The sequence below is a fragment of the Acartia tonsa genome, chromosome 7 (genome assembly GCF_053477335.1).
Source record: "Acartia tonsa isolate MP-2025a chromosome 7, ASM5347733v1, whole genome shotgun sequence".
Taxonomy (NCBI): Eukaryota; Metazoa; Arthropoda; class Copepoda; order Calanoida; family Acartiidae; genus Acartia; species Acartia tonsa.
The window spans coordinates 52039981-52052881 of NC_137266.1; the positions used below are offsets into that span (position 1 = coordinate 52039981).

Below are 12901 nucleotides of genomic sequence, written 5' to 3' on the forward strand. Positions count from 1 at the left end.
CATTTCCTGGACCTATGAGAATCTATGATCAGGAGAACCTAACCGGTTAAGCGGTTAGTGAGATCCTTGGGTATACAGATATCCCGTGATCAGTACTATATTGAATAAGTCTTAAAGTTAAATTCGTTTTTTTTATTTGATTTTTTCTACGAAGCATTATTTATGAAACATTTACAGATTTGAAATAATTTTTCTTTCATATATTTTTTCTAGATAAAAATTACTTAACAATGCATTGGAAGCATTATTGAAATATTGTATAATATTTTATATTTTATTGAAATCAAAATAAATTAAATTTCTATAAAAAAAATACATTTAGAATTTTGACGTGTGTTTCCAAATAATTTAGTTTAAGTTTAAAATCTGGGTTTAAAACTTTTAAAGTTAAATTTATACGTACTATGGGGCCGGGTGTGCAAACATTTTCGCCAAGTTTTTATAATCATTCGTCAATTGAAGTGCTTGTATTCGTAATATAAATCTATAAATGTATAACCTGGGTCCAGTGTTTTCCAGTCCTTTTTCATCTGCTAGCGAATTGCTTTTTGCTGTTTTGAAGCTTTATTATATTCCCAATACTATTAGCTGATATTGAAAACCAAATTGAAAGTCGGCACAGGGTCCATGAAGTGGAGACATACAGTTATTTAACCCTTTCCACATTTATTGCTCTCTTACTATTACTCTTATCACCAAATTATGATTTTAAAAAGTTAACTCATTGTAGATTAATCTTATAGGTTGAAAAGTTTAAACACTGCAGTTTGTTCCAACCAAAGAGATTTAATAAAAGTATCCACAAATTTTAAGCCAACAAATGAGAGAAAGATTTAATTTCATATCCGTTAGATTGTTCGACTATCTTTTTTTATAGTTTTTAAAAGCAAAGCTTTTCTATAATTAGGGTCGGTCAGTCCGTCCGTCCGAGATAGATAGCTTTTTTTCGTTAATTTAGGGATGTTAGAATTGTCCCATCGATTTCAAACTTTGCATGGTCATTCCTGAAGTAGTTTGGTACGATTTAGAAAGCGTAGCAACTCTATAATCATTACCAGAATGTCCGTACGTCCATTTTAAACATGTTATTTTTTTTTTACTTTTTAACAACAAATTTTTTTGTGATCTAATCATCCGATTGATCTGATTTTTGGTATATTGATTCCTGGGACAACAAAGAATAATGTTATAATCGAAACAACTCTATAATCTATGTCCAGAAACATTATCCTGTATCAAGCAGTTTTTCAAAAAATTTACTTACAATTTTGCTTCGACTCTTATACATTTATATTCTGATTATTTTTGACACTATACAAGTGTTAATGTTCGTTTGTCCTACCGTTTCAGAGCTTCGATTTTATGGATGTTGTCATTAACTAAGTTTAACTAATGTTTATTAGGAAGGAAGTCCCCAAAGTTTCCTTTTGACAATTTCTTATACGTTGGCTTAACAACTTTAAGGACTTTTATTGAATTTTGATTGGTTGGTTCATTAGAATTTAACCACTAATTATATTATACAGAATCATTATTGGGGATAAACATCAATTTATCGGCCATTGTCTTATCCCTTTAAATCCCTTAATATTTATTTTGTATATATTTAGATGGATATCAGTGTGGTGTGACGAGTTTTCTGTTAATTTTGGTGAGGTTGATTTCCCAAGAAGGGGTAACTTTGTGTATCATCATTGGGGATGTACATCAATTTATCGGCCATTGTCTTATCCCTTAAGAACTCTGAATATTTGTATGTATTTAGATGGATATCAGTGTGGTGTGACGAGTTTTCTGTAAATTTTAATGATAAGGATAAGGGTAATTTTGTGTATCATCATTGGGGAATTACATTAATTAATCGGCCATTGTCTTATCCCTTTAGATCCATGAATGTTTGTTTATATTTAGATGGATATCAGTGTGGTGTGACGAGTTTTTTGTTAATTTTGGTGAGGTTGATATCCCAAGAAGGGGTAACTTTGTGTATCATCATTCAATTAATCCGCCACTGTCTTATCAATTTAGATTCCTGAATATATGTATGTATTTACATGGATTTCAGTTTGGTGTGACGAGTTTTCCGTAAATTTTGGTGAGGTGGATAAGGGGTAATTTTGTGTATCATCATTGGGGATGTAAATCAATTTATCGGCCATTGTCTTATCCCTTAAGATCTCTGAATATTTGTATGTATTTAGATGGATATCAGTGTGGTGTGACGAATTTTCTGTAAATTTTGGAGAGGTGAATATCCCAAGAAATCTTAACTACCCAAGGTAACTTTTTTAGTAGCGAAGCTACTCTATAATTCCAAATGTCCGCTGGTTTAGAACAGATTCTCAGCCATTAAAAAAATCATTTCTAACATCGTATTACAGACAATTTAAACGAATATTAAATTTTAAATAAGATTAATGCCAGTAATATTAGCCTGGGCCTTAGGGTCTAATATAAGTGGTATAATATTTCTTTTTTTATTCGATACTACAATCAATAATTAGTGATCGTTCGCTAATAAACGTTTAGCAACAATAGACAACTTCACTTATAGTCCAAAAACTATTTTCTCGTATTCATTCGTACGAATATAGAAATGTACAATCATAAGATTAAAACCAGTTTTTTTAGCCGATGCCTTCGGCACCTCGGGGCTAAAAAAAATAGTTTTAATCTCATAATTGTACTTTCTATATCCGCGGAAAGCCATTTATATTACAATGCGAGAAATAATTATTAAATGAATTCGAGGTTTTGTGACTTTCATGAAATATACAAATGCACATATGTATTTCAAATCTTAGTTTATTTTGTGTAGTAAAAATGAGATATCTAACAATAGTTTTGTTTTTTTATTTTTATTTCTTATTTGAACTTTTGAGAAAAAAAAACAAGGAACGCACAGAAATCATGGAATGGACAAGCATGCAAAATGAGTTACAGAACAGATGTTTAGTTCTCATAGGAATGCAAAAAAGGGAGTATATGCAAGATGAGAAAATCAGAAGAAAATAACATTTACATCTTTAGAAGCATGCCCGACAGACAGACGGACAAAACAATATTTGCGCATATGTCAGATGAATCTTTAGTAAAAGTTTCATATGACATGACAGACAAAGTTAATTACAGAGTAGCTTCAGTATTAAAAAATATATGATACAGGAAGAGAAGTTTTGATGAAAAAGTTTTTAAAAGCGAAGCTTTTCTATAATTAGGGTCGGTCCGTACGTACGTCCGTCCGTCCGAGATAGTTAGCTTTTATTCGTTAATTTAGGCATGTTAGAATTGTCCTATCGATTTCAAACTTTGCATAGTGATTACTGTAGTAGTTAGGTACGATTTAGAAAGCGTAGCAGCTCTATAATCATTACCAGAATGTCCGTACGTCCATTTTAAACATGTTGATTTTTCTACTTTTTTAACAACAAATTTTTATGTGATCTAATTATCCGTTTGATCTGATTGTTGGTATATTGATTCCTGGGACAACAAAGAACAATATTTTAAGCGAAGCAACTCTATAATCAAGTCCTAAAGATGTAAGTATGTCCATAAACGCTATCAGGAATCATGCAGTTTTTCAACAAATTTACTTACAATTTTGCTTCAAATCTTATACTTTTATATTCTGATTATTCAGTTCAGACACTATACAAGTGTTAATGTCCGTTTGTCCTACAGTTTCAGTGCTTCGCTTTTATGGATGTTGTCATCCTTGTTATATAAAACATTTGTATATTTGTTAATTTTTAAAAAAAATTATAATGTTACTCTCGTTTACAAAAAATGATAATAATCATAATATGCTACTATGGAAAAAAGTTATAGTGCCTATAAAAATATGACGTCATAAAATACCATAGAACAATCATAGGCAAATACACGGACTAAATTACCAATGTCAGGCCAGTATACATTTTAATTGACCAATGCTAGGCCATTATGATGTCATTTTTTATAGACACTATAAAAAGCTTTAAAAGGTTTTAATATATTTGACACATTACAATCTTTCTCGACTTTGTATTACTTTTGCGGAACATGATTCCAGTTACGTCATATTTTTTCTTTCCCGAAAAAGGGAAGGGGGGGGGGTAAAGGGAAGGGGGGAAGAAAAAAAGAGATGGGAGAAAAGGTGGTTTTCCCCATCTCTTTTGAAGAGATTTTCTTCCCCCCTTCCCTTTTTCGGGAAAGAAAAATATGACGTAACTGGAATCATGTTCCGCATAAGTAATACAAAATCGGGAAAGATTGTAATGTGTCATATTTTACCATTAATATTATTTTTTTTAGACCACAGAAAATTGGTGCTTTTGATGGTATCCATTTGGTAGCTTCTGATAGGTGAGATTTATTTTTGATTTTTTGCTATAGACTTTTTGGATCTACTGCAGTTCACGGTAAAATATTGCTGGTAACGAATATTGCAAAAAATCTATGAATTTTAAAGGCTGCTAGCTGCCAAACGGCTGAACGTACAGATCATACCCGCACACCATTTTAAGCGGTATAAGAAGGCCTACAAATAATCTGAAATAGCCAAGATCCAATGATGCACAAGGAAAACGCGTGAAATAGGCCTTTTTGCGCATTTCTCTGCACTGCGAGATAATTATGCATTATTGATTTATGGCTATTCCAAATTATTTGTAGGCCTTCTTATGTTTCTTAAAACAGTGTGCGGGCATGATCTATACGTTCAGCCGTTTGGCAGCTAGCAGCCTTTAAAATTCATAGATTTTTGGCAATATTCGTTACCAGCAATATTTTACCGTGAACTGCAGTAGATCCGACTTTTTAAATAGATGTTTTGCAGTTATTATCCCTAAATAATCATTGAGATCTTTTGATCTAATATTAACTTTTTTTATTGATAAACAATTTAACAATAAGAAAATCGACGAAAACTTCGCGCATTTTGTTTGTAATGTTTTGCAAATTTTTATTGAGACAAAATATTAAAAATTGCAAACAAAAAAATCACACGGATGATTTATATTTATAATAGTTGTTCTGCCAAAAGCGTCCAGGGACTATATCTTCAAAGAAGGAAGGTGGCATAAAAATATACTAAAACCATCCCAAGGCTTAAATCCTCCTGGGACATATGTGAAGCATCCCTAAAAGGGAGATATGAATCAGTTCTGTAATTATCATTATCTTAAGCTTTAGACAAAAAAAAACACTCTATTACTTTAAATAAAAAGGATATCATCATCACATATATAATTTGTATCTTTATAAGGTTATGTAAGATCATAATTTTAACTTCAAAAACAAAACACTTTAAACAAAACTTAATATTTTCCTAATATTATTTAAATATACTTTCTATTGCTTTTATCAAAATTAAATATCATGTATAAATATTCGAATTACATAAATAAAATCTTGAGATGGTTTTGAAAATCTTCCAGATAGGTATACCTATAATCAGCGATAAAAAGGGATGATAAATTTATGTCATATATTTAAAATCTTAAAGGACAAAAAAGACAAACAAACCTTAAACGTAGAAGAGCTTAATTAATTAATTAAGAAAGAACAAAGAGTTAATCAAAGTTTAAAGAATTGTCCTAGTGATCGCATATCTATCTTTTCTGAAACTGAATAATAAAAATACGTCATTTTTTTCATTAAACAACTATTGTTTTTTTTCCTCTTCTTGAAATCATACTACCAAAATTTCTGATTTGACACACAATTTTACTGATTTTTAACATCGTCAGTTTTTTGTATTTAATTTTTTTTCGCATGATTTTTTTTCAATTTTTTTCTTTCAAAGTTTTCTTTTAAACAAAACAGATAGGCAAGCAACATGTTCTTATCTCCCTTTTTAACGGCCTCTTTTTCAGATTATGAAATTAAGAATATTTTGGTACTTTTCATAAATTTTTTTGATAGCTTAGTTAAAATGATCTCAAAGTGAATAAAAATCTATTACAAAAGAAAATTTGGTAAAATGTTACAAAGGATTTTTAAAGGATACAAAATTGAATAAGATATTTTATAAAGAGTTAATTAATTATAGTATTATAATAAAAGGTTTAACATTTATCCTTTAAAAGTAATAAAAATTTTAACATTGGGTTTTAGAAATTGAAGTTTGACTTAAACTAAACAACTTATGTAGTCCCCAAAGTTTTATAATAGCGTTTTCTTATTCGTTGGTCTTTTAATAACTACTAATTGTAATCTGCAGAAGGGGTAATTTTGATGAGCATAAATATTGGAGAAGTACATTAATTTTTCGGCCATTGTCTTATCCCTTGAGATCCCTGCATCGTACCTCATCCAGTGATCTAAAGACAATGGCCGATAAATTGATGTACTATATCCCCAATGTTGATACACAAAATTAACCCTTATGTAGATTAATATTAGCGGATAAAACGTTTGTACACTCAACTTAATAAATCAACCAATCAAAAAATCTCCAAAGTTTTAAGCCAATAAATAAGTAATCGTTATTATAGGACTTTGGGGACTAGTGTAATAAACAGTCCATTGTCCCCTCTCTCTCTCTGATGATTTCTAATTGTAATCTTTTTTTAGGGTTGTAGTTGAGTGCCCAAACCTTTCAACCACTAATTGTAATCTTATTTTTCAGGGTTGTAGTTGTTGATGTCCAAACCTTTCAACCACTAATTGTAATTTTATTTTCAGGGTTGTAGTTGTTGATGCCCAGACATTCTTGGTTCCAAACTTTACCTACGATGGATCGGAAAGTAGTTTTCAATATTTTGGAATAGCAGCGCAGCTGGCTATTCTTTAAAAACGTTATTTTGCTAAATGATTATGTCGTTTACTACGGTACTTTTCCGTTAGTTAACAAACAGTGTTTTACCTTCAAAGTGCCTGTTGAGCACTGAAACCCCCATCCCTTAATTTTATAATAAATTAACAAATATGAGCTGCCTAATTCCTGTGGGGCCTCTAACTATCTTAACCTAGTCAAGTACCCACCATAACCCAACCTAACCTGCTTTTTAAAAACATTGTGCTCAATAAGGTACTTTGAAGAATGGCAAAATAATATCCTAAATTACAATTTAAATAAAGAATAAAATTAAACAAATAAAACTGTAATTAATCAATGGCAGAAAGTTTAACCTTTTGTATTTTAGATACCTGTAAACTTTCGTTACTTTTGAACTTTTTCGCATTCAACTTAAAATTAGATCTTAAAGCCTCCAGTATTTTTTTTTTCTTTTAAAGTCATTTCTAGAAAAATAATTAATTAAAAACCCTTTGTAAACTTAAATATTTTAATAATAATATTCTACAATTTTAATAACCTTCTAATAACATTCTAGAAGTTGAATAGATTTTAATGAACAATCAAAATTAACAAGTACTAAGAATTATTTAATTGATACATAACAGAAGGGATCGAAAACAATTCAGAAAGCTAAATCATTAAAATTTAGTCTGTTAACTAATTATACATATGTTTGATCATTATTTGGCCTTGACTTTCTCAAAAATGCATACAAAATAGACCTTTTTTCAATCTAATACTTTAAAAATGAATAAAAGTATTAAGAAGTATTTTTTTTTCTGTTGATTTTATGGCATTCATGAATCAAAAATGTAACACCCAAATTTGCACAATTTTTAGTATTTTCATAAATTTTGAAAACGAATAAAGTCACTCAAAAAAAATTGACGTCATAAAAAATGAGGGATGAGGAGAGGAGGGGTGGGATATAAAACCCTTAAAAGAGAGATGGATAATCCCTCATTTTTATGACGTCACATTGAGCGACTTTCAGCGTCTCCTCAATTTTCCTTAAAATAGAAAGATATCTCAAAACTGATTATTTGGGCTTGTAAAGATTATATGTAAGTGTTATTAGTTCGAAAGAGGATTGTTTTGTAAGCATTTTTGACAGAGTCAAATCATGATCAATCATATAATTAGTTAACAGACTTTAAAAGAACAGTATTTCCTAAATGTTTATTAAATAAAAAGACTGTACATTGATAAAATTTGTTTAGGCACCTGATGCACACTTCTGGGTGGGAACAGGCAGCCGTCCTGGACCTGAGGTACAGTATAATAGACAGCTTTCCGCGGATATTAAAATTTAAAAAATAAATATCAGTTTGGTAGCCAAGAGGGGCCGAAGGCCTGGGATAACAAAACTGGTGGCAATTCTATGTTTTTTTTTTATTTAGTATTCCTGCAAATTTGTCTTTAATTCAATGATATACAAGATTTTTTATCATGGTCTAGAACTGGTGCAATATAATGGATAAAAATCGGTTTCGAAGCCATACTGAAAATAAAAGATAAAAATTAGCTGCATCTGTAGATTTTTTTTGAAGAATAGAAGCTGCATATTATTAAAAGTATTGCTTAAAGAAACAATTTAGTTAAAAATAAGAATATAAATATCAAAAGTTTAAAATAAATAAATAAAAAAAGAAAGAGTGAGAATTACCAAGGCTCTAAAGTGATACGACAATAGTCGATAATTTATGTACATCCCCAATGATGATATTGATACTTAATAATACCATTTATGAACACTCAGCTTATTAGACCAACCAATCGAAATTGAGTAAAAGTCCCAATAGTTGTTAAGCCAACAAATCAGTAAACATTAATATAAAACTTTGGGGACTAGTGTAATAAACAGCATAATGTCCCCTCCCTCTCTGAAAGAAAGAAAATGACAGAGAGTGAAAGAAAAGAGACAATCAATAAAAAATGAATTGTATAGAGAAGAAAGGAATAGTTATTTATCGGATCGTATTATAGACAGTTTTCTGCGGACATTAAAACGAAAGATTGTAAGATTAAAACTAGTTTTGTTATCCCGAAGTGCCGAAGTCCAGGGCTAACAAAAATGGTATTAATTTTTATTTTAATATTCGTGAAAATATTCTTTGATACAATGTTATACACATTTTTTTGACTGAGAAACGTTTCTAAATTAGCAGATATCAATCGGTTTCTAAGCCAAACTGGAAATGTTTATTAATTTCAAAAGAATGTAATAATAGGATCAATATATTATTGAACCTTAGACTTTTACAAAGCAGTTGACAACAATTTTAAATAAATATATCATAAATATAAAAATTTCCATTATGGCATAGGAAAACGATTAAAATATGATAGATTATTACCGGTTCTCATCCAAACTAAAAATTCATTACAGAAAATTTTCAAAATGAATTATAATAAATATCCCAAATTAATATGAGTTTTATTAGCCTTTGTCCTTCGGTCCCTCGGGGTTAACAAAACTGGTTCTAATCTTATATTTGTTTTAGTTCTGTTGAAAGTTGTTTACAAAATGATACAATAAATAACTATTCCGGAATTTCATTCATGAAATAAATTTCATGAATTTACAAATAAGAACAAAATTATTAATATTTATTTCTAATAATGCATGACGTCATTATATATATATTTAATAACATCCAATAGGAAATAGTTATATTTCCATCCAATTAATATGTCGTTAGTACAGTGTGTTTTTATTCAAAATTATGCTTTAATTAAACCACATACCATTGACAGAAATTGATGATTAATATTTCATTTTCTTTATTGACGTAGAGTTCTTTGTATCAGGAGAAAAAAAAAATTAGCAGTTCTCATGATCCATTAATCTTCAAAATATAAGGCATCTAAGAAAAACCAGTTTTTAAGGCATGATTTTTAAAAAAAATCGCTAAATATTTGTTCCTGAAACGAAATGTCCCATGTCATGAAGAAAATGAGATATTGATTATTAACTTTTGTTAATGGTAAGTGGGTTAGATAAAGTTGGTGGTACCCCCTCCACCCTCCACCCTGTTACTGTATCCCTCAACCTTCTAAACTAACTATCTATCTATCTAGGGTGTTCAAGTTGCGGATGAGAACGGGTCCCGAGACCCCTTGAGACGATATGACGAGAAAACTCTGGTTATTGTTCTACCTGGAGACCTTACTGTCTTTGACATAGGTTATTTGTTTTTTTTTCCAGAGAGGTAGGAGACATTGGGCTTTTTTACACTAGTCATCAAAGTTTTATAATGATCTTTTCTTATTCGTGGGATAAACAACTTTGGAGACTTTTATAAAAATTTGATTGGTTAGTTCATTAAGTTGAGTGTTTAAACGTTTCAACTACTGATTGTAATCTACAGAAAGGGTAATTTTGTGTATCATCACTGGGGATGTACATCAATGTATTTTAAGTATCTAATATAACCTAACCTGGCCATATCTAAATTTGTTTCATTATTTGTTTAACCTGGATGATCATGACATAAAGGATCATACCAGGAACCTGAAATTGACATGAACAAAGTTGTGGTACTTAAATAATTCATGCTTCAGGTTGAACTGATATTTTGTCTAAAAGTATCGCATCAATAACAAACATTTTTTTTAAAAAGTAAAGTGTGGATTTCAATGGTAATAACAAATGTTGCTTCTTAATGAATTAATGAATAAAGGTATGCTTTGTACAATATAATACACGGGTTTACTGGTTTAAAAAGAAATATATTTAAATGCAAAATTAAAATTGTTACAAAAATCTCCTAAAACTTTTTGAAAAATCATCGACTTTGTTTAGTAAAATTATAAGATATATACTAATTTTATTTTAGATTGGCTCTCTGTGTGGTGTATAGCTTTCTTTGTAGATTTTGGTTCTATCAGAATACCAAAGTAAGTTTTGTTAATTAATGATATTCTATAATTAGGGTAACTCCGACCGTTCGCTTGGGATAGTTAGCTCTTTCGTTAATTTAAACAGGTTAGAATTCTCGTACGTCCATTTTCAACATGTTGATTTTTTTAACAAAAATATGTATGTGATATAATTATCCGATTGCTCTGATTCTTCTTGGAAACTGATTCTAGCACAATAAAAAAAATAATTTCATAAGCGCAGCTACTAAAAATTTGATAATTACATTTTTTCTAGAAAATATTGTTTTAGCTCATAAATTAATTAACATAATAATCCTATTATATAAAGTAGGCAGATTTTTGTTTGTTTTTTAAGATCTCGTTTACTACTGAATCAATTGAGTTTTCTTCTTAGAGAGGCTTCAAAAAGACCTTGGGATGTCTAGGCAACTATTCTTTAAAATTTAAATCTTGGGGCGGTGTTATATTGCACTAGATGCTAGTGGCGCAGTCGCTAGTAACTAACAAAGCCATATGAACGTCAGTAAAATCAAACACAAAGTAAAGTACAAATTTAAAAGAAAATACTCATCCTCATTTACAATAAAAAAAATCAGGGATTTAAAGGGATAAGACTATAGCCGATAAATGGCTGTACATCCCCAATGTTGATACACAAAATTGCTCCTTCTGTAGATTACAATTAGAAATTGAAACGTTTGGATACTTAACTTATTAGATCAACCAAATCAAAATTCAATAAACGTTCCCAAAAGTTGTTGAGCCAACGAATAGTAAAACATTATTATAAAACTTTGGGGACTAGTGTAATTAACTGCCCAATGTCCCCTCCCTTCCTGTGAAAATGCGACCTTACTCTAATGTGATGCTCTTGGACAATTATGTAAATAATATTTTTAACAAACAACACAATAAGACCAGGAAGGTAGGGGACATTGGGCTGTTTATTATGTGTACAAGTCCCCAAAGTTTTATAATAACGTGAATAATTTGTTGTCTCAACAACTTTAGGGACTTTTATTTTATTATTATTCAAAATGTTTCAACCAATAACTTTAATCTACAGAAGGGATAATATTTATTATCATCATTGGGGATGTACATTAATTTATTGGCTATTGTCTTATCCCTTTAAATCCCTGCAATAAATCCTAAAATTAGTTAAAATTCAACAGTTTTTGTCAACCAAAAAACTTCTCTAATTAAACGACAAGAAAAGAATTTAAGTTAATTAAAGTATCAATATTGTTATTGTATTCGAATGCTCGACCGTGGTGCTTCTAAAGTAAGCAGAGTAAAATTATTACATAATTGTCACTTCAGCGGCTGTATGCTTGGATAACTGGCTGCCAAACATAATAAAGTAAAGGGATCTCTGTGTGTCTGTCTGTGTGTACCCAAGGATCTCGCTAACCACTGAACCGATATGGTTCTCCTTTACAGGGTAGCTCCTCTTAGGTCCTGGAAAGGTTTATAACTATTTTGGAGAAGAAAAAAATCCCCAACAATTAATTTTTTTTCTTTTTAAAACTAAAATTGAATATGTGGTCGAGTTTCCCTCCTTAAACTCAAGTTCCCCTAGAGGCCTCTAGGGGTGTAGCTGCTAGTAAAAAATCAAATAAGATATAATATTTTATTTTCATTTAGAAATCTGAATGTACCGCCGTCACTAAGAATGTTGAAGATTGAACCGCAGAGTAAACTTAATTGTGAAGTAAGATTTTTTCTAGATTATAGTCCTTTTCGTGACATCGCCTCTTGAGGGGCGTTTCATCTTACTTTTACAGTAGATTTTCTCCTATTTCTAATCCCTACGGGGCAATCACCTAATCTAACGTAACCTAATCTAACCTAAAATAACTTATCAAAAGCTACTGTGAAAATGCAACGAACCGCCCATTAAGAGGCGATGTCACGAAAGGGACTACACTCGACTTTTCTATCAATTAATCTAGCCTCATTAATGTTTATGTCTTTGTTTAAAAAAAAAAGGACTTCTTTATTATATTTTATACAAATTCAAACATTTTTTATGCTTTATCGTTATTTGTATGGACCTATGGAACCCTTGGACAATGGTCTCCAAAAAGTTGATCTGTATTCTACATTTGTTCTATGTAGTAATCAAATATATGTTGCTAAAGTAGTTTGATAGTTAATTGTCAGTCTTAATTTTAACTAAGAAATAATGAAACACAAAAATATAGAAAACGTTTTTTTTTATTTCAAAAA

The 12901-nt window shown here is 30.2% G+C and overlaps 1 protein-coding gene across 3 annotated transcripts in view; it reads left to right on the forward strand.

Annotated features, from left to right (window-relative positions):
• Skel (DM13 and DOMON_DOH domain-containing protein skeletor) overlaps positions 1 to 12901 on the forward strand; it is a 110977-nt gene that overhangs the window by 72653 nt on the left and 25423 nt on the right. For all 3 annotated transcript variants that reach the window (XM_080166594.1, XM_080166595.1, XM_080166593.1), the window contains exons 6-12: positions 2202 to 2279; positions 4297 to 4347; positions 6670 to 6726; positions 8004 to 8055; positions 9866 to 9971; positions 10624 to 10684; positions 12317 to 12383. In XM_080166594.1, coding sequence (XP_080022720.1) covers positions 2202 to 2279; positions 4297 to 4347; positions 6670 to 6726; positions 8004 to 8055; positions 9866 to 9971; positions 10624 to 10684; positions 12317 to 12383 — 472 coding nt within the window. The remainder of the gene's footprint in view (positions 1 to 2201; positions 2280 to 4296; positions 4348 to 6669; positions 6727 to 8003; positions 8056 to 9865; positions 9972 to 10623; positions 10685 to 12316; positions 12384 to 12901) is intronic.